The sequence below is a fragment of the Salvelinus alpinus genome, chromosome 9 (assembly GCF_045679555.1).
Source record: "Salvelinus alpinus chromosome 9, SLU_Salpinus.1, whole genome shotgun sequence".
NCBI lineage: Eukaryota > Metazoa > Chordata > Actinopteri > Salmoniformes > Salmonidae > Salvelinus > Salvelinus alpinus.
This window is the reverse complement of record NC_092094.1, coordinates 62103595-62125690: the sequence shown is the minus strand read 5'-3', so window position 1 is coordinate 62125690 and position 22096 is coordinate 62103595. Positions and strand designations below refer to the sequence as shown.

Below are 22096 nucleotides of genomic sequence, written 5' to 3'. Positions count from 1 at the left end.
TGGACTCAACAAGGCTTTGAGGCGGTCCATGGACAATTGGCAGCTACATCCCTGATGGCATTTCAAAATAGAATCGCGGTTGATATGTTATTGGCAGAACGGGGGGGGGGGTCTGTGCCATGTTTGGTGAGCAGTGTTGTACTTTCATTCCCAACAACACAGCTACGGATGGGAGTCTGACTGTAGCATTGGAGGGACTTCGTACCCTTAATGGTAAGATGAAACAGCATTCTGGAGTGGACACTTCTATGTGGGACTCATGGATGGATGCTTTTGGTAAATATAAGACGCTGGTTTCCTCTATCCTAGTATCTATTTCCGTTTTTGCGGGCATTCTTGTACTTTGTGGATGCTGTTGCATTCCATGTGCGCGCACGCTTGCTAGCCGTGTTATCACTGCCGCCATAGACCCTAATCAGGAAAGGGCCCAAATGTTCCCATTGCTTGATGATGGGGAAGCTGGACCTGTCTATCTATTTGAGGACTAAGAAACTTTTATGTCACGTCTCTTGTGAGACGTGAAGAGGGGGAATCAAAAATTTGTCTTCCTACAAATTTTAACTAGTTTATTCACGTCTATGAGACATGAAGAGGGGGAATCAAAAATTTGTCTTCTGACAAATTTTAACTAGTTTATTCACGTCTATAAGACGTGAAGAGGGGGATTTGTAAGAAATTGTATTAGATACTGGTAACTTGTTTTAACAACTTCTCAGCACTAGCTATACTTGACACAACATGCACCCATCCCCCACTATACCCCCACACTTCGTACCCTTATAATAACCACAGACCCACACACACTCCCCTCCCCCATGAACAGGCCCCTGTTAAAACAAACGCACATGCATTCTGCTCGAGGTTGAGACTCTAAGACAAAGAACTGTGTTAAGAGCCAATGGAACGTCGACATCAGGCCTGGACAGGACTACCCACGACCCAGATCGACCAATCGGAAGGCCAGACTACAAGATCAACCTACTTTATTTGTTGCATATATAATCAGCACAAGATGTTTAGAGGTCTCTTTTCCGACGATTCCATACGAGTCAGACAGAAGGGGCCGTGCTGCACGATTGCTAAGATATTTTTACCTGTGAATAAACTGCCTTATTATACAAATATCCACCTCGTCCTATGTCTCAACTTGATCTCCTGTCTCCAGTAAATGTTTTATCAACAGTATGTTACATTGAAAGTTGCTAATATTGTGTTGATTCATCACAATCCCCACAGCAAAGGGAAATGTTTTTTAACACGTTTTAGTGTTAATAACTAAGAGGGAAAACTCTAGAAAGTTGAGTGATGTTCCATCTTGTGGTTCTCTGCGTGGTTTCTTCTGTGTGGCAGTCCCGGGGAACTGCGTCTGCAGTTTAGAGTGAACATTGGTGAGGGAAGGGAAGTGGTGTCTATGGCTCTATTTCAACTTCTAAGAGGAACAGGAATAATGAAGCTAATTTAATGGCGGTGTATGCACTTTAAAAGTTGGATGCGATCCGCCATCCCAAAGAAGAAGAAGCAAGAGCAGCACGGACCCTGAGGTAAGATGGCAAGATAGATAGCGAAAGTGAATGTTGGGTTCGAATCAAACAGCACGTTGAGCAAAGTTGAAGACAAATGTTCTAAATGGACAACAGGAGTATCAAAAACTGGAACAAAAAGGGAATTGTATAAAATTGGAGTGCAGGATAATGAATCGCTTCTTGTTGGGATGCGTTTGCTGAGTAAGGACGCATATGTGGGAGACCCGTTTCAGGTGTTGAAAATGGTGAAGTATGCATTGGGATAAGTCTTTCAGTGACCAGGAGCGGTCTTATTTAGATTAATTGTATTTCTGAAGAACAGAAGAAGATTGCAGTGAGCCTCAAAAGAATACGAGCAACAGAAGTTTTGTGTTTTGAACTTCGGAGTAGAGCACCCATCAGAGTCATCTCAGGGGTGACGACGGATGTTCAGGTTGAATACCTGAAGAGAATTCCGGTGTAGTGGTGCCTGGCATCTGACCTTCTGGGTGAATGGAGAAAAATAAGAAAGTCTGTCGGTCCTGTGGTTTTTTGATAAAGCGCAAATACCAACGCATGTGAAACTTGGTTATGTAAGATACGCTGTAAGAGCTTTCGTCCCAAAACCATTGCGGTGCAAGAACTGTAAAGAATTTGGCTTTGTTTCAAGTATGTGCAGACGGACAGAGTATACTGAAGAACTGTGTGTAGAAGGATGACGGTGTTGCAATTGTGGTGGGGATCATGATCCTGAGTTCCTGGAGTACTCTGTAAGGGTGAAGGAGATTGAGGTGGCAAAAGTTAGAGCGGTCAATCGAATCTCCTATGCAGAGGTGATTAAGATAATTGAGAAAACAAGTGATGCTAATGAAGATATGGTTGTGGACGCACGACAGCCTGTAGTAAATGTTTGCTGCCAGTCAAAAGATAACCTTGTGTGTTAAAAATGTGGATTTTGTGGCGTTCATTGCCACAGTTATAAACTGTATAGCATGAGTCTCAGAGAAGTCTAAGAAACTGGACATTATTGTGGCTGTGGCGGCAAATCTTTTGGGACTTAATTAAGGATTTTACATTTGAAGACTTGCGAGGAGTACTGGCGCCAGAAGACCTGCCCTCCCAGGTTCCCCTTGAACCTATGTAGGGATCAGATCTGATTTAGTTCATTTATTTTTTTGTAGTTTGGTAGTTTTTTGTTAGTTTGTTTAGTTTTTTTGAGAATCTTGTTTCCATCCTGCACAGTAGGTGGCAGGATGCACATTAACTTGTGCGATTGCCAATTTACCGAAGAAGACCTTGCTGGGCTAAAGATCAACCATCTCTCTTTGCACGTTCAGCTGAAGGCAACATTGAAGTTCTCAGAATCCCAAATGCACGTCCAGAGTGATTGAGGAGAAAGGATTAGCCAGGGGAAAAGGACTGCCCTCGAGAGGGCAAGAACAAGATGTACAGTATGTCAGGAGAAGTGCAGTATTATCATATTGAGACCTATACTTGGAATATGGTGGAGGAATGGAGGGAAAACGAGAGGCAGAGGAGGTCGAAGAAAGATAGTGAGCTTGAATCGGTTAAATATGGAGGAAAAAAGGGATATGTTTTGTTAAAGAAGAATGGTAGAAAGTGTAAGCAGAGTGAGCTGGATTGAAGACAGCAGGAGAAATGGAAGTGAATGAGGGCGAAGTATCGGAGGTGGTAGATGTGAAGTTCTCGAAGCCCGAGGTTTGCACCGAGAGTCAGGATAAAGACGAGTCTGTGACAGTAGGAGTGCATTTTTTGGAAAAAGTGAGCCCTTGCCTTTTGGCTGATCCATTTGTAGTTTCAGGGTTGGTGAAAACAGAGTTGGGTGCTGTGGAATCGGTGAAGGTATCCAGAAGTGGTCTTATGATAATTGTTTGTGATTTTGCTGGTCAGAGGGAGCAGGCACTCTGCGTTAAATAAATGGGGACAAGAGGTGTAAAGGGCGCCATTGAAAGGAGTGATTACTGGGGTAACTGTAGGTGTGAAAGTTGACCAACTGAAAGGGGAGGATTCAGTGTTTGTGATGCTTGTTGTTTGGTGCAACGCAGACAAGGTGACGTGATTGGTGAAACAGAAGAGTCGTTGTCTGTTCTTTTGAGTTTTGATGTTGAGTCTGTTCCTGACAGTTATGTTAGGGTATATAACGTATACTGTTCAAGCTTTTGTGCTGAATACATTACGTTCTTACAGGTGTCAAGCTTATGGGCATGTGGCAGCAGTGTGTAGGAGGGAGGTTCCTAGGTGTGAAAAATGTGCAGAAGGGCATGAGACGAAGGAATGTGTGGCATTGGGGGAAGTAGTGGTATGTGTTAATTGTAGGGGTGCCCATGGGGCTGAGGATCAGAAATGTCCGGTGAGAGAGAGACAGTTTGAGGTTTCCAGGGTTAGAGTAGTGCAGAAGTTGTCGTATGCAGAGGCAGTGAATAGAGTAGAGGAAGATGGGGGAGGGATACTGAGAGAAGTGATGTGAGTAGTCAGTTTAGAAGGATAGACCAACAACTGATATATGCTTCAGTAAGATTGGATTTTTTTGCGTTTATAGCAATGGTTATCAACTGTACTGCAGGGATAGAACGTAAGTCGTAGAAAATTGAGGTTGTGGTGACCGCTGCAGAGAGGTATTTGAATGTGTGAGACTTGACATCAGAAGAGTTACAGGTTGAGTGGTGGTGTTGGCCTCCAGTAGAACTTGATATATTTTAATAGTGGAGTGGTGGGTTTTTAGTGAGTGTAGGTTTAGATGGTAGGGTATTTGTTGATTTTATTTGCATAAAAAAAATACCTAGCTTTTTTTAAAGCAATGTATAAGGGAGTTGTACTCCAGTCTAGTAGGTGGCAGAATGCAACATTTATTGGATGCCAACCGCCGTTAAACCTCATCGAAGATCGTCAACACTGGGGCCCCACAAGGGTGCGTTCTGAGCCCTCTCCTGTACTCCCTGTTCACCCACGACTGCGTGGCCATGCACGCCTCCAACTCAATCATCAAGTTTGCGGATGACACTACAGTGGTAGGCTTGATTACCAACAACGACGAGACGGCCTACAGGGAGGAGGTGAGGGCCCTCGGAGTGTGGTGTCAGGAAAATAACCTCACACTCAACGTCAACAAAACAAAGGAGATGATTGTGGACTTCAGGAAACAGCAGAGGGAGCACCCCCCTATCCACATCGACGGGTCAGTAGTGGAGAAGGTGGAAAGTTTTAAGTTCCTCGGTGTACACATCACGGACAAACTGAATTGGTCCACCCACACAGACAGCGTTGTGAAGAAGGCGCAGCAGCGCCTCTTCAACCTCAGGAGGCTGAAGAAATTCGGCTTGTCACCAAAAGCACTCACAAACTTCTAGAGATGCACAATCGAGAGCATCCTGTCGGGCTGTATCACCGCCTGGTACGGCAACTGCTCCGCCCACAACCGTAAGGCTCTCCAGAGGGTAGTGAGGTCTGCACAACGCATCACCGGGGGCAAACTACCTGCCCTCCAGGACACCTACACCACCCGATGTCACAGGAAGGCCATAAAGATCATCAAGGACAACAACCACCCAAGCCACTGCCTGTTCACCCCGCTATCATCCAGAAGGCGAGGTCAGTACAGGTGCATCAAAGCAGGGACCGAGAGACTGAAAAACAGCTTCTATCTCAAGGCCATCAGACTGTTAAACAGCCACCACTAACATTTAGCGGCCGCTGCCAACATACTGACTCAACTCCAGCCACTTTAATAATGGGAATTGATGGAAATTATGTAAAAATGTACCACTAGCCACTTTAAACAATGCCACTTAATATAATGTTTACATACCCTACATTACTCATCTCATATGTATATGTATATACTGTACTGTATATCATCCACTGCATCTTGCCATCTTTATGTAATACATGTATCACTAGCCACTTTAAACTATGCCACTTTATGTTTACATACCCTACATTACTCATCTCATATGTATAGACTGTACACTATACCATCTACTGCATCTTGCCTATGCCGTTCTGTACCATAACTCATTCATATATCTTTATGTACATATTCTTTATCCCTTTACACTTGTGTGTATAAGGTAGTAGTTGTGGAATTGTTAGGTTAGATTACTTGTTGGTTATTACTGCATTGTCGGAACTAGAAGCACAAGCATTTTGCTACACTCGCATTAACATCTGCTAACCATGTGTATGTGACAAATAAAATTTGATTTGATTTGAAGAAGAAGAGTTGGGGGGGTTTTGGGGAAAATGGAGGAAGCGAATATTCTGTTTGAATTGGATGCCGTGTCGAGTGGAGAGGAGAGTAATAAGAATTAGATTACAGTGGCGAATGCAAAAGGAAATAAGAGAAGTAAAGTGGAAGTGGAAACTAATAAATCCAATAGTCTTTTTTTTGGTTGGAATAAGGGTGTGGGGTCAGTAGTGTTACCTGGGAGATTCGTTTGAAGTCTCTGTTAAAATGATGGATGCGTTGGATGAGGTGGTGTCGATGAGAATAAGGTGAAGTGGGCAAATTTTGTTTTTTGTGTTTCTATGGAAAAGAAGGAGCGTGCTTTGCGCCTCGAAGTTGTCCGATTGGAATGTGTGTGGATCTTCAAAGCAGGGCGCTTATCAAGGGTGTTATCTCTGGGGTGGTTCTAGAAGTAAATGCAAAGGATATACATGAAGATTTTGATCAAGTGGTTGGTACAAAACGACTGATGGCGTGCGGAGGCCCACTCCATCCATTCTATTGTTTCCTGAAGAAGAGTCTCTCCCTTCTCACATGTATTTGGGTTAAATGAGATTCCCTGTGATTGCCTTCATGCCCAAACCAATGCAGTGTGATAAATGTCAATTATTCCGTAATGTGTCAAGTGTATGTAGATGAGAGGAGTATTATATGCCAGCTGAGCCTAAAAGCTTCAATTGTGGTGCCACTGAATTTCTGAAGTGTCATGTTAGGGTGAAGGAGACTGATGTGGCAAGAATAAGTGCTGTCCAGAATGTCTCCTATCCAGAGGCAATGAGAAGAGTGGAATAAAGGTGTTACGTTGAATAAGTAATGGTAGTAGGAGTAGAGACACAAGTTGATGTTCCTTGTCAATGCAGCGGCATTGCAAGGAATCTTGTTGAGGAATGCTCCACCCTCACAGGCACCTGAGCCTGTGTAGGGATGTGACCGAAGGAGTTGGTTGTTTTTGATTTATTTTTGTATTATCTCACCAGCAGCATATCCCCCTGCATCCCACTGCTGGCTTGCTTCTGAAGCTAAGCAGTGTTGGTCCCTGGATGGGAGACCAGATGCTGCTGGAAGTGGTGTTGAAGGGCCAGTAGGAGGCACCCTTTCCTCTGGTCTATATATTTTTTTATCCCAATACCCCAGGGCAGTGATTGGGGACATTGCCTTGTGTAGGGTGCTGTCTTATGGATGGGATGTTAAATGGGTGTCCTGACTCTCTGTGGTCACTAAAGATCCCATGGCACTTGTCGTAAGAGTAGGGGTGTTAACCCCAGTGTCCTGGCTAAATTCCCAATCTGGCCCCCATACCATCATGGTCACCTATTCATCCCCCCTCTCCCCTGTAACTATTCCCCAGATCGTTGCTGTAAATGAGAATGCGTTCTCAGTCAACTTTCCTGGTAAAATAAGGGTAAAAAAATAAATAATCTCGGGTCCCTCTTCCCGCAATGGAATATATTATTTTTGTTTTGTTTCAATACCCTGTACAGTAGGTGGCGGCAATACGTCAATAGATGTAGTCTGCCATAAAACGTTCAACAAGAAGAAGACCCTGAGGTAAGGGAGCAGAATTCGCCAGATAGCTACGTAGCTATTCTCATTGGATTTAGTTATTGTTTGTGTTTCAACACGAGGTATTGAACAGTGAAATGGTAGAAACTGTCAGAGGCGTGTTGCTAGTGTTAGAAGTTACTGTTTGTGACATTTGATTGTTAGCAACAAATGCCTGGCTAGTTAGCGAGATTCCCACATGTCATGTTGGTCGTTGAGTGGGGGCATTTGACTAAAGGAGAAACACGCTTATATGAACAGGTTTTTTCCGTCGTGGACGACTATTAATATTCGTCGTTTGGTAGTGTTTTCTGTGTGTGACGTTAGCTGACTAACTACTTGCTGTCGTGTTACCTGGTTTTTGTTGGCCATAAAATCGGTTTCTGAGGGGCAGCATGTGAACATGCTATCAGCTAGCACGCTAACGTTACTGCTAGCTAACGTTTACTGTCAAATAATTGTGGCACCGCCCAGAGTTATTTGTGTGGATGATATAATTGTCTAGCTACGCTAACAGGTAGGCAACTAATGCGTACAGACAGAAAATGTACATTTCGTTGTTTTGAGGATCTGGTAATACGACATTTCTCTGTTTACGTCGGACCGTGTCGCGAATAATCTTAGCTAACTATTGTAGGTACGCTAGCAACGTAGCATGTCAATCTCTCATTCTTGCCAAAGGCAAGCATAATGCGTGATCTAACTGCGCTCTTGAGGCTTGTTGTGTTCTGGTTACTGTAGCAAGCTAGTTCATTTTGATTTCACAATACCTATTAAGGCCGTCACTAACTTTACATATTCGATATCCAACCAAACAGCAGATCTTAGCTAAATTAGCGTGTCAACTGACAGGCTTGTTTGTTTACTGACAATAGGCTTGCCAGGAACTCTTGGTAGTAACGTTAGCTACGTTAATTTAACATAATGCTAGCAAAGTTACCTAACCATTACTGTTGCACTGCCTATGAACTTAGTATTAACTACCTATCATTCCAGTTATGTTGCACACAAGCATGCCTCGTTTATTAAGAGCATAAATCACTTAATTCCCAGATTGACCCCTGTATCTATTTTGCTACAGAGCAGAAGGAGCTGTTACGATGGAGGCCAACAAAGCTGAAGGCAGAGGTATGTTCTGTGTGATCTAATGTGGTGAAGGAATATGGCAAGTATCTGCTCTGCCCATGTAAGACCAATTATATTACTCATAATCGGTTTACATCAAGCGTCTCAAATCAGACGACACTTGCATTTTCAATTGTATGAAAGTGAGGATTTGAGGAGGATACAACATCTCATTTTAAAATATAAAATGATGAAATGAAGATGTAGGAATTAAACTTATTTCATAAGAATGCAGCCAGCCATCCGGCTGAGTTAGTTGAACCTCTCATCTTGACTTTGATGGCTGGTTATGGAACAATCATGTCTCAATTTGCCATCTGTTTTATCTGACAGCCTCTGATCTAGGCTGTCATAGGGTCATTGATTTTCCTGCACTGTACCGTGCCAACCGTACCTCTGCACCGTGCCAATTGTCTGTCACCTCTGGAAGACAAATACATTTTAAAAGCATCATTCAATTTAATATCTGCATAACATGCCTCTTAGTTGGATGCTGTGGAAATACTTTGTATTTTTCTTCCTTTTGATAATAGCTTTTCAGATACCCTAGGATGTGAACATTGCCACAATAAGTGTTACTTTGAGATTGCTTTGTACACTCAACCCTTTTTCAGGAACATAAGACTCGCTCTTTGTCAGAGTTAACAGGAACTTGGTGCCCTGTGTTTATTTGTATGTGTGTGTGCTTTGCAAATAAGTTCACAACACAAACTGAGCTATTGGTTTAACCCAAGTGCCTCCTTGCCCCACCATTAGATCACTCCTTCTAAGCCTCAGCTCATTATTTCACAACAGACTATTTTGCTTGTAGCATCTCACTGTTTTATACAGAAGTCATGGGCCATGTAATATTTAGTCACGAGCAGGGCTATGATAAGATTGAAAGAGGTATGAACAATCATTCTCTGCATCTTTGCTATCATAAAGAGGGCATTTATTAATATAAATGGGAAGCAAAAGCATGTTGGATCAGCACAAACTGCCAGTCATTCGTCTTAGGCAACGGACAGAAGAAAACGGAATGAAACAGGGAGGGACTGCCTAAACCTGTCGGATTTGAAACACACATTTTCTTTTTCCATCGCCAAATATTTACAAATGTTTTGCATTGTGGGACATGATGAACACGACCCTGGTCACAGAGCTGCTGACATGTTCTTATCTTGATAGCTAGCATCTAGAGATCTGACTAATGGAACATTTGTAAAGGTCCAATGCAGCCGTTTTTATCATAACATCAAATCATTTCTGGGTAACAATTAAGTACCGTATTGTGATTGTTTTCAATTCAAATGGCCAAAAAGAAATGTAGTATCTTAGTAAATAGCAATTTCTCGGGTAAGAATTTGGCTAGTACTGTCTGGGAGGGGAAAACTGAGAACCAGCTGTTATTGGCAGAGGTTTGGAACTCTTTCTTATTGGTCTATTAACCATCCCACCTAAACAGGCTGAAATTCCAGGTGGTCTTTTCAAACAGCTCTTACACTAAAAGGGTTACCTGCCGCCCTAAAAGGGGCTGCAGGTAGCCAAGAGGTTAGAGCGAATCCCCGAGCTGACAAGGTAAAAATCTGTTGTTCTACCCCTGAACAAGGCAGTTAACCCACTGTTCCTAGGCTGTCATTGTAAATAAGACCATGTTCTGAACTGACTTGCCTAGTTAAAAAAAGGTTAAATGACATTAAAAAATTTAAATAGTCACTTTCACAGTATTATTCCAACCTCAGTGTGAAAACGTACGCGATATATATATCTCAGAAAAATAAGAAACGTCCTCTCACTGTCAACTGTGTTTATCAGCATACTTAACTTAAAAATGTGTATGAACATAAGATTAAACAACTGAGACATAAACTGAACAAGTTCCACAGGCATGTGACTAACAGAAATGGAATAATGTGTCCCTGAACAAAAGGGGGGGGGGGGTCAAAATCAAAAGTAACAGTCTGTGTCTGGTGTGGCCTCGTCATGGACGGTACCAGATTTGCCAGTTCTTGCTGTGAGATGTTACCCCACTCTTCCACCAAGGCACCTGCAAGTTCCCGGACATTTTTTAGGGGAATGGCCCTAGCCCTCACCCTCCGATCCAACAGCTCCCAGGCGTGCTCAATAGGATTGAGATCCGGGCTCTTCGCTAGCCTTGGCAGAACACTGACATTCCTGTCTTGTCATGCTGGAGGGTTATATCAGGATGAACCTGCAGGAAGGGTACCACATGAGGGAGCAGGATGTCTTCCCTGTAACGCACAGCGTTGAGATTGCCTGCAATGACAACACGCTCAGTCCGATGATGCTGTGACACACCGCCCCAGACCATGATGGACCCTCCACCTCCAAATCGATCCCGCTCCAGAGTACAGGCCTCGGTGTAACGCTCATTCCTTCAACGATAATCGTGAATCCGACCATCACCCCTGGTGAGACAAAACCGCGACTTGTCAGTGAAGAGCACTTTCTGCCAGTCCTGTCTGGTCCAGCGACGGTGGGTTTGTGCCCATAGGCAATATTGTTGATGGTGATGTCTGGTGAGGACCTGCCTTACAACAGGCCTACAAGCCCTCAGTCCAGCCTCTCTCAGCCTATTGCGGACAGTCTGAGCACTGATGGAGGGATTGTGCATTCCTGGTGTAACTCGGCAGTTGTTGTTGCCATCCTGTACCTGTCCCGTAGGTGTGATGTTTGGATGTACCGATCCTGTGCAGGTGTTGTCCTCGCAGTGGCAGACCACGTGTAACAATCAGCTGTCCATCCTGTCTCCCTGTAGCGCTGTCTTAGGCGTCTCACAGTACGGACATGGCAATTTGAAAGTAGGCCTTGAAATACATCCACAGGTACACCTCCAATTGACTCAATTGATGTCAATTAGCCTATCAGAAGCTTCTAAAGCCATGACATTTATTTTCTGGAAATTTCCAAGCTGTTTAAAGGCACAGGCAACTTAGTGTATGTAAACTTCTGACCCACTGGAATTGTGATACAGTGAAATAATCTTTAAACAATTGTTGGAAAAATTACATGTCATGCACAAAGTAGATGTCCTAACCGACTTGCCATAACTATAGTTTGTTAACAAGACATTTGTGGAGTGGTTGAAAAACTAGTTTTAATGACTCCAACCTACATGTATGTAAACTTCCGACTTCAACTTTGTATGTATGTGGACATCCCTTGAAATTAGTGGATTTGGCTATTTCAGCCACACCTGTTGCTGACAAGTGTATAAAATCGAGCACAAAGCCATGCAATATCTATAGACAAACATTGGCAGTAGACTGGCCTTGTTGGAGGGAGAGCTCTGTGATTTTCAACGTGGCACCGTCATAGGATGCTACCTTTCCATCAAGTCAGTTAGTCAAATTTCTGCCCTGCTAGAGCTGCCCCAGTCAACTGTAAGTGCTGTTATTGTGAAGTGGAAACATCTAGGAGCAACAACGTCTCAGCTGCGAAGTGGTAGGCCACACAACCTCACAGAACTGGACCGCCGAGTGCTGAAGAGTGTTTAAATTATCTGTCCTCAGTTGCAACACTCGCTACCGAGTTCCAAACTGCATCTGGAAGCAACGTCGGCACAATAACTGTTCGATGGGAGCTTCATGAAATGTGTTTCCATTGCAGAGCAGCTGCTACCAAAAAAGTTGGAATCTCAGTGGTACCGACTTCAGACGAGTCTCCTGACACTTGTGGGTGTCGTAGAATAAAAGGGAGAACACCATAGTGTTCTTGAGTGTCATCTTTCAATAGTGGGATCATAGTCAAACAATTTGGGCGCTACAGACGTCTTTGAGAAGACAGATTTTCATGGTCGGACAAACACGGCTTTAGCTTTGCCATCTTTCACTGCAGATGCGGAAGTGAAACATTGGCGAATGCAGTGGATTGAGACGCATCCAATGCTAAAAAATCCATGATTGGGAGTCCCATAGGGTGGCGCACAATTGGCCCAGCATCGTCTGGGTTTGGCTGGGGTAGGCTGTCATTGTAAATTAGAAGTTGTTCTTAACTGACTTGCCTAGTTAAATAAAAGTTAAATATTTCTCTAGTTTAAGCTGACAGATTTTGATAGGGATTTTTTGTTATGTAATTTAGATTCCCAGTGTGTCAATCGACTCTAGGGGGTTAAACGGTTGCAAAATAAATGTACACAATCAAGTGTTATTCAATCTTTTCATCCAAACAGCTCGTGCACGTCAACAGGGTTCTCCGTTTAACACGCTGCAAGTCCCGGCTCTCCCATCTACTCATTGGTTTTAACAAGAATACTAATTGAATGAGGTCCCCAGTTGGTGGTGGTAATGCACCTTAAAGTTTGTTGCCAACTGCCAAATAAAATCCACAGAAGATGAATGAAGAGAGAAAACAAAACTAAAATCGTACTAGGTTTCCCCTTTTATCTGGATTAATTGTTATATTAGAGAAAATACGATTTTGTATGACTCAAAATTCTACAAAGATCCAGCAAAAAAAATGAACCTTATGCATTTCAGGTAAATTTAGCTAGTTAAATGTCCATGAATGCTTTTTTTGTCTCAATATAGTTGGTTTTTGCATTTTAACCTGCGTGTCATGAATGCGTCTGGTGGGTATAGACAAAATACGCACGTGCGGCTCCGGTTTGGTCGAGGTCTAAGAAAAACATATTTAAAAAACATGTTAATTCACAATACAACTGCGCTGCTTGTTGCCAGCAGCGGTTTGGGTGTCACGGTGCGTACCTTTTCAGATGGTGAAGCATTGCACCTGTACTACCATTTCTGTACTTCAATTCCACCTTGCAAAGTTTGCATTTCCTTCTCATGTAACTCTTCAATGTGTTGCTTACAGGACTTCACTGCTGTCGCTTGCCTTTCTCTGCCATTTTTCAACTGTTAACGATGACGTAGTGGTGGAGAGTGAACTCCGAAGTAACTGATTTCTAGATTCTTTGCACATTGACTCCTGGTGTCTACTCCCGTTTCTGAGTGACCGACTCCTGCTGTGGCAACTAATCAGTCTCCTCTGTTCCAAAAATACTGAATCGACTCCTAAGATTCAGTATTTTTGGAACAGAGGAAACTGATTAGTTGCCGTGCTTTTGAGAACACACATCTTTCATGTGAGCTAGCGAGGGACCCTTACTCTAATGCTGGTTATGTTCTTGGACGTAACTGAGCCAAATGTATGCAAATTCAACACTTCCTGTCCTACTATAGGTAAGTTAAGTGCTTGTGCAATGTCTTTGCTTATAAAACTGCTTTGGCTGCCCCCATCTAGTAAACACTTGGCTACTTGACACTGTATTTAGTGTTTATAGAAATGCCTATCTGTTTGCAGTAAAACCGTGCTACCTTCACTGTTACCTGGTGAAATAGAAACTACAGCATCTGATGTGCTCTCCGTGGCATATCTGGGTACTCATTGGCTGAGTGCAGAATTGTTCAGTGGTGTCTTCCGCGCATTCTACACATGGTATACAGTGCATTCAGACCCCATTACTTTTCCCACATTTTGTTACGTTACAGCCTTATTCTAAAATTGATTTTTTATTTATTTAAATAATCCTCAGCAAACTACACACACTACCTCAATGACAAAGCAAAAATAGTTTTTAAATATTTTTTTGTGAATAAATAACAAATATAAAAAATATCTTAATTATTCAGACCCTTTGCAATGAGACTCAACATTAAGCTCAGGTGCATCCTGTTTCCATTGATCATCCTTGATGTTTCTGCAACTTGATTGGAGTCCACCTGTGGTAAGTTCAATTGATTGGACATGATTTGGAAAGGCGCACACCTGTTTATATAAGGTCCCACAGTTGACCGTGCATGTCAGAGCAAAAACCAAGGCATGAGGTCGAAGGAATTGTCCTTAGAGCTCTGAGACAGGGTTGTGTCAATGCACAGATCTGGGGAAGGGTACCAAACAAATGTCTGCATCATTGAAGGTCCCCAAGGACACAGTGGCCTCCATCATTCTCAAATGGAAGAAGTTTGGAACCACCAAGACTCTTCCTAGAGCTGGCCGCCTGGCCAAACTGAGTAATCGGGAGAGAAGGGCTTTGGTCAGGGAAGTGACCAAGAATCCAATGGTCACTCTGACAGAGCTCTGGAGTTCCTCTGTGGAGATGGGAGAACCTTCCAGAAGGACAACCATCTCTGCAGCACTCCAACAAACAGGCCTTTTTGGTAGAGTGGCCAAACCTTACCTATTCCTCAGTAAAATCTACATGACAGCCCACTTGAAGTTTGCCAAAAGGACCTGATAAAACCGAGATTGAACATGTATCACGTCTGGAGGAAACCTGCTTTGGGGATGTTTTTCAGAGGCAGGGACTGGGAGACGTGTCAGGATTGAGGCAAAGATGGAGTAAAGTACAGGGAGGGCCTTGATGAAAACCTGCTCCAGAGCTCTCAGGACCTCAGACTGGGGCGAAGGTTCACCTTCCAACAGGACAAAGACCCTAAGCACACAGCCAAGACAATGCAGGACTGGCTTAAGTCTCTGAATCTCCTTGAGTGGCCCAGCCAGAGCCCAGACTTGAACCTGATCGAACACCTCTGGAGAGACCTGAAAATAGCTGTGCAACAATGCTCCCCATCCAACCTCACATAGCTTGAGAGGATCTGCAGAGAAGAATGTATGGTAAAATCCATAAACTATCATTTCGAAAACAAAATGTTTATTCTTTCAGTGAAATACGGAACCGTTCTGTATTTTATCTAATGGGTGGCATCCTTAAGTCTAAATATTGCTGTTACATTGCACAACTTTCAATGTTATGTCATAATTATGTAAAATTCTGGCAATTTAGTTCGCAACGAGCCAGGTGGCCCAAACTGTTGCATATACCCTGACTCTGCGTGCAATGAACGCAAGAGAAGTGACACAATTTGCCTAGTTAAATATGCAGGCTCTGTGTTGATTTTAAGGCATTGATGTTTATGGTTAGGTACATTCGTTCAACGATTGTGCTATTTTCGCAAATGTGCTTTTGTTAAATCATCCTCCATTTGGCGAAGGTGGTTGCCTTTGTTAGGAAGAAATGGTCTTCACACAGTTCGCAACGAGCCAGGCGGCCCAAACTGCTGCATATACCCTGACTCCTCTGTTGCACAGAACGCAAGAAGTGACACAATTTCCCTAGTTAAAAGAAATTCATGTTAGCAGGCAATATTAACTAAATATGCAGGTTTAAAAATATATATTTGTGTATTGATTTTAAGAAAGGCGTTGATGGTTAGGTACACTGGTGCAACGACAGTGCTTTTTTTTTGCGAATGCGCTTGTTAAATCACCCGTTTGGCGAAATAGGCTGTGATTCAATGATACATTAACAGGCACTGCATCGATTATATGCAATGCAGGACAATCTAGATGAACTAGTAATATCATCAACCATGTGTAGTTAACTAGTGATTATGTTAAGATTGATTGTTTTTATGAGAAGTTTAATGCTAGCTAGAACCTTAGCTTGGCTCCTTGCTGCACTCGCATAACAGGTAGTCAGCCTGCCACGCAGTCTCCTCGTGGCGTGCAATGTAATCGGCCATAATCGGTTTCCAAAAATGCAGATTACCGATTTGTTATAACTTAATCGGCACTAATTAATCGGCCATTCCGATTAATCGGGCAACCTCTAATTGTGACTATCCCTCGCACGTCTGTGAAACATTGCTGTCAATGTGTTGGGCTTTCTCTCTAATGTTCTCCCATGTACTGTCCCACATTGCTTATCTCTGTCTTGGGACCGTCTCCTACTTTTGTCTGTCAGATTAGCCGTTCTCTCTCAGCCTCTTTCTGCCGGAACCTCATCTTTCTTCACTGAGAACATTGTCATAATCTTGTGAATGAGTGAACTCTAACCTGATCTCTTCTGTGATCATTGTTCTTAGTATTTGGCAAGTTACTTTAAGTGATCTCGTCAACTCCCATTGAGTCTAGACTATGGACTTTGATTTCAAATTAAATCAAATTTTATTTGACACATGCGCCGAATACAACCGGTTTAGATTTTACCGTGAAATTCTTACTTACAAGCCCTTAAAGAACGATGCAGTTTTAAGAATATAGAGTTAGGACATTATTGTCTGAAATCAAAAATAAACAAAGTAACTCAATAAAATGATAATGATGATAATGATATAAAGGGGGTACCGGTGCTTAGTCAATGTGTGGGGATACAGGTTAGTCAAGGTAATTTGTACATGTAGGTAGGGGTAAAGTGACCTTGCATAGATGAACAGTGAGTAGCAGCAGTGTAAAAACAAGGGTGGGGGCGTGTCAATGCAAATAGCCGGGTGGCCATTTAATTAACTGTTCAGCAGTCTTGTGGCTTTGGTGTAGAAGCTGTTAAGGAGCCTTTTGGACCTAGACTTGGCGTGCCGGTAGCGCGTGCTGTAGCAGAGAGTACAGTCTATGACTTGGGTGGCCGTCCTTGTCGTTCCCCGAATCCGTATTTCATCGTGGAAGTTGCTCGGCCATGGTTTCTGAACTCCACGTTTTCAATATAATCTTCAATATCCCTTGTCATTTTTCCATTGAGGAATCCCTCCCTTCTGGGTTTCGGCAGTAATTTGTGGCGTATAATCAGGAGTTCCAACACAGTACTTGCGGTTGAAATTAAATCAGGTTTTATTTCCTATTGTTTTACAAATCTAAACTTTGGGGGAAGGGGATTAATAATAATACAGATCAAATCAAATTTATAAAGCCCTTCTTACATCAGCTGATCTCAAAGTGCTGTACAGAAACCCAGCCTAAAACCCCAAACGGCAAGCAATGCAGGTGTAGAAGCACGGTGGCTAGGAAAAACTCCCTAGAAAGGCCAAAACCTAGAGAGGAACCAGGCTATGAGGGGTGGCCAGTCCTCTTCTGGCTGTGCCGGGTGGAGATTATAACAGAACATGGCCAAGATGTTCATAGGTGACCAGCAGGGTCAAATAATAATAATCACAGTAGTTGTCGAGGGTGCAACAAGTCAGCACCTCAGGAGTAAATGTCAGTTGGCTTTTCATAGCTGATCATTAAGAGTATCTCTACCGCTCCTGCTGTCTCTAGAGAGTTGAAAACGGCAGGTCTTGGACAGGTAGCACGTCCGGTGAACAGGTCAGGGTTCCATAGCCGCAGGCAGAACAGTTGAAACTGGAGCAGCAGCACGGCCAGGTGGACTGGGGACAGCAAGGAGTTTTCATGCCAGGTAGTCCTGAGGCATGGTCCTAGGGCTCAGGTCCTCCGAGAGAAAGAAAGAGAATTAGAGAGAGCATACTTATATTCACACAGGACAAGACAGGAGAAGTACTCCAGATATAAGACTGACCCTAGCCCCCCGACACATAAACTACTGCGGCATAAATACTGGAGGCTGAGACAGGAGGGGTTAGGAGACACTGTGGCCCCATCCGATGATACCCCCAGACAGGGCCAAACGGGCAGGATATAACCCCACCCACTTTGCCAAAGCACAGCCCCCACACCACTAGAGGGATATCTTCAACCACCAAGTATAGCCCACAAAGATCTCTGCCACAGCACACCCCAAGGGGGGGCGCCAACCCAGACAGGAAGATCACGTTAGTGACGCACCCCTCCTAGGGACGGCATGGAAGAGCGCCAGTGACTCAGCCCCTGTAATAGGGTTAGAGGCAGAGAATCCCAGTGGAGAGAGGGGAACCGGCCAGGCAGAGACAGCAAGGGTGGTTCGTTCCTCCAGAGCCTTTCCGTTCACCTTCACACCCCTGGGCCAGACTACACTCAATCATATGATCTACTGAAGAGATAAGTCTTCAGTAAAGACTAAAAGGTTGAGACCGAGTCTGCATCTCTCACATGGGTAGGCAGACCATTCCATAAAAATGGAGCTCTATAGGAGAAAGCCCTGCCTCCAGCTGTTTGCTTAGAAATTCTAGGGACAATTAGGAGGCCTGCGTCTTGTGACAGATCAATGTAGTGTTTGCCAAGGTAGAAGAATAAACAATTATCTGTAGAATCTGCTCATTAAGAACTCTGGTGGGGGGGTTGGGCGCAGCCCAGTGGCGCTCTCCACAGCCATGTTGCTAAAGACAGTGGTTTCTCTTGCGCTTGGTTGCGATCACTCGCTGTGGTCCTGAAAATATTCTCTGGCTCACAGGTTATGATTACATTTCTTCATATAGTTGCAGCACCCCTGACCTCCTTGCCTCCTTCTCAAAGCACATTGGAGGAGGAGATGGGACATGAGGAATCATGGAAATACAATTTAGATTCAGTGTAAATTTGCAGATTGGAACGTGGCCAGCATGATTCACACAATGAATTGGTGAGTAGTAGTGCTCAAGTGTGTGTGCTCTGGTTTGATTGACAGGTAAGGGAGACCATGGCATGCAGATCCCAGGAGGACCGTTGGACAGACAGGACAGCCTCCACAACATGGAGAGGTGAGCACTGGTTACAGATCTTTTATGGGCGATTCCAGCACTATGGATGTTACGTTTTCACGCAAAATAAATGTTTTCATGTCTTGCGTAATGGACTAACCAAATATAAACTAACCATTTGATGTGTGTGTCTATAGTAGGGGTGTGCCTAGGGCTGTGGAGGTCATGAAATTTTGTCAGCCGGTGTCACTAATTGACCGTTAATTAACATAAAGGTGTTTATCACTGCGCTTCTACGCGTACAAGCTGCTGCTGCGCGGCTTTGGAACTTCTACATTTTAGGAAATTGAATAAATCCATTTAATATAGCCTACACCATCACAATAAATTCCATGATTTATTTTGATGTGATAGGCCTATAAACCTGAGAATGTCTTAGAAATCAAAACATAAGGGCACTATATTGATGATCTGGAAAAGTTTGCCAAAAAAAAGGCATGCTTTCTGATCCTTTCAATGTGCTCGCTGTGGAGAGGCAGTTGCAATTGGTGCTCCGCTGGACGGAAAGCAAGTTAAGAGATCTAATCGATGGAAGATGGAATTAAAATGACATAATTAAAGGTGAAGTGAGAGGCTACAACTAGGGTTGCAAAAATTCTGGAAACTTTCAACAAATTCCCTGGTTTTCCATAAATCCTGTTTGGCGAATTATGGATTTCCTGTTTATTCTCTTCTGATTCTGGGGAAAACCTCCAACTGGGATTTTGGGAAACCCGGGAAGTTTATTGAAAGTTTCCAGAATTGTGCAACCCTAGGACATTTGCTCGTTGAACATCCCATTCCAAAACCATGGGCATTAATATGGCGTTGGTCCCTCCTTTGCTTCTTTAACAGCCTCCACGCATCTGGGAAGACTTTCCACTAGGTGTTGGAACATTGCCGGGGACTTGCTTCCATTCAGCCACGAGCATTAGTGCGGTCGGGCACTGATATTGACCTTGCTCGTAGTCGGCGTTCCAATTCGTCAATGGGGTTGAGGTCAGGGCTTTGCAGGCCAGTCAAGTTCTTCCACACCGATCTTGTCTGCTCCGCCCATAACCGTAAACCATTTCTGTTTGGACCTCGCTTTGTGCACGGGAGCATTGCTGAAACAGGACCTTCCTCACACTGTTGTCACGAAGTTGGAAGCACAGAATCGTTTAGAATGTATGCTGTAGTGTTAAGATTTCCCTTCACTGGAACTTTACACTCCTCCACCAAACTTTACAGTTGGCACTATGCATTGGGGCAGGTTGCGATCTCCTGGCCTCCAAATCCAGATTTGTCCATTGGACTGCTAGATGGTGAAGCATGATTCATCACTCCAGAGAACGTGTTTCCACTGCTCCGTAGTCCAATGGCGGCGAACTTTACACCACACCAGCCAACGCTTTGAGTTGTGCATGGTAATCTTGGGCTTGTGTGTGGCTGCTCGGCTATCGGAACCCATTTCATGAAGCTCCCGACGAAAACTTATTGTGCTGACGTTGCTTCCAGAGGCAGTTTGGAACTCTAGTGATTGTTGCGGTCCCGTTCTGTGAACTTGTGTGGCTTACCACTTTGCAGCTGAGCCGTTGTTGCTGCTAGATGTTTCCACTTCGTAGCAGGGCAGAATTTTGACGAACTGAATTGTTGGAAAGGTGGCATCCTATGATGGTTCCATGTTGAAAGTTACTGAGCTCTTCAGTGAGGACATTCTACTGCCAATGTTTGTCTATGGAGATTACATGGCTGTGTGCTCGATTGTTTACGCTGGTCAGCAACCGGTGTGGCTGAAATGGTCAAATCCACTAATTTCAAAGGGTGTCCACATACTATTTTGTATAGTGTATGGTCATTATTTGAACTGACTAGCCAGCTAATGAAACGTTTAATAGACCAGACATTTTAGAAATTTACTGGTCCCGTATGCATTGGGTATGTAACCTGTTTAGGGCGTCCACCCACAGTGCTCAGAATGACAGAAATCACATTTTGAATATGGTCATTCATATTAACAGAACATGCAAGTCGAGATTACAATGATGTGCAGTCCTTACCGAATTCTGATGTGCACTTTGAACATTGTAGAATAATTGTCCACATTTACTTTTCCTCAGCCAACTAGACGAATAGTAGAAAAGTTTAAAAGTTCTATTTGTCAGCTTGTCGAGAAAGAAATGACCTATTCCAAACACTCTGGGACAGTTGCGGGACGATAGATCCCAAATTTATACAACCAGTAGGCCTAGGCTACATAAACTAAAAAAGTTCATTTAAAAAGCAATGAGTCTGATGCAACAGATGAGAACGTTTAGCTTAACGTTGACAAACCATTATTTCTATACATTATACGCGCAGCAATGTGCACAAGGCAGTAGGCTACTTTCGAATCTTCGCTCCATAATGCTATTAGCGGGAAACCACCATTGTCAAAATATCACTGCACACGTGAGCAGTTTCATGTGATAGATGAAAATGTCCATTAGAAGTTTAGAAGAGTGATCTAATAGGCTGCTTGGAAGCAAGGTAAGACATGCCTCGTATTAAAACGTTCAGGTTTCAAACAATGCGGTATATGTTTTGGTAAATGCATACTGCCTCCATCTCATTGTAAAGTGTTGTGTGACGCGCTGATGACGCCTGCCTTCCGTTGCCGTTTGACGCCGTGTTGAAAACAACTGAACTGGCAACTCTGAAATCTCAGACTTATGTATAGTTCAAGACAACTGGGAACTGGGGGGGAAAAAGAGCTCCGACTGGTGAAAAATAGTTTTGAATGGCAGTCCAACTCGGAATTCCAACTCGGGACCTCGGGCCTCTTTCTAGAGCTCCGACTTATCAACCTGAATACGTAATGATTTTACCTCCGTATTTTTCAGAGTTCCCAGTTGTCTTGCTCCAGCAGCAGCTCTTGTGCTGTGTGACAGATTTTCCACTCAAAGGCTCTATCTGTATGCTGTACGGATGTGAGAAGATGTATAACAAATATCCTGTACACTCCAAATTTAACTGCACTTAATTATGCAAATATCAGACAAGCCGGCTATTACCGGCTAATGGGCTTCTGAGTGGTGCAGCGGGCCAAGGCACCATCTCAATGCAAGAGGCGTCACTACAGTCCCTGGTTCGAATCGAGGCTGTATCACAACAGGCCGTGATTGGGAGTCCCATAGGGTGGCGCACAATTGGCCCAGCGTCGTCCGGGTTTGGCCGGGGAGGCCGTCACTGTAAATATGAATTTGTTCTTAACTGACTTGCCTAGTTAAATAAATGTAACGTTTAACTGGTTAGGACAGCTCACGAGGTCTCCTAAATATCTGACTAGGTAGGAA

At 43.6% G+C, this 22096-nt stretch overlaps 1 protein-coding gene across 6 annotated transcripts in view; it reads left to right on the top strand.

Moving 5' to 3' along the window:
- Positions 1–7220: 7220 nt before the first annotated feature.
- nap1l4a (nucleosome assembly protein 1-like 4a) overlaps positions 7221–22096 on the top strand; it is a 59195-nt gene continuing 44319 nt past the window's right edge. For 2 of the 6 annotated variants that reach the window (XM_071326855.1, XM_071326852.1), the window contains exons 1-3: positions 7221–7293; positions 8369–8415; positions 18731–18803. In XM_071326855.1, coding sequence (XP_071182956.1) covers positions 8388–8415; positions 18731–18803 — 101 coding nt within the window. In that variant the 5' untranslated portion in view covers positions 7221–7293; positions 8369–8387. The other 4 variants (XM_071326853.1, XM_071326856.1, XM_071326857.1 and 1 more) reach the window with 4 other exon arrangements.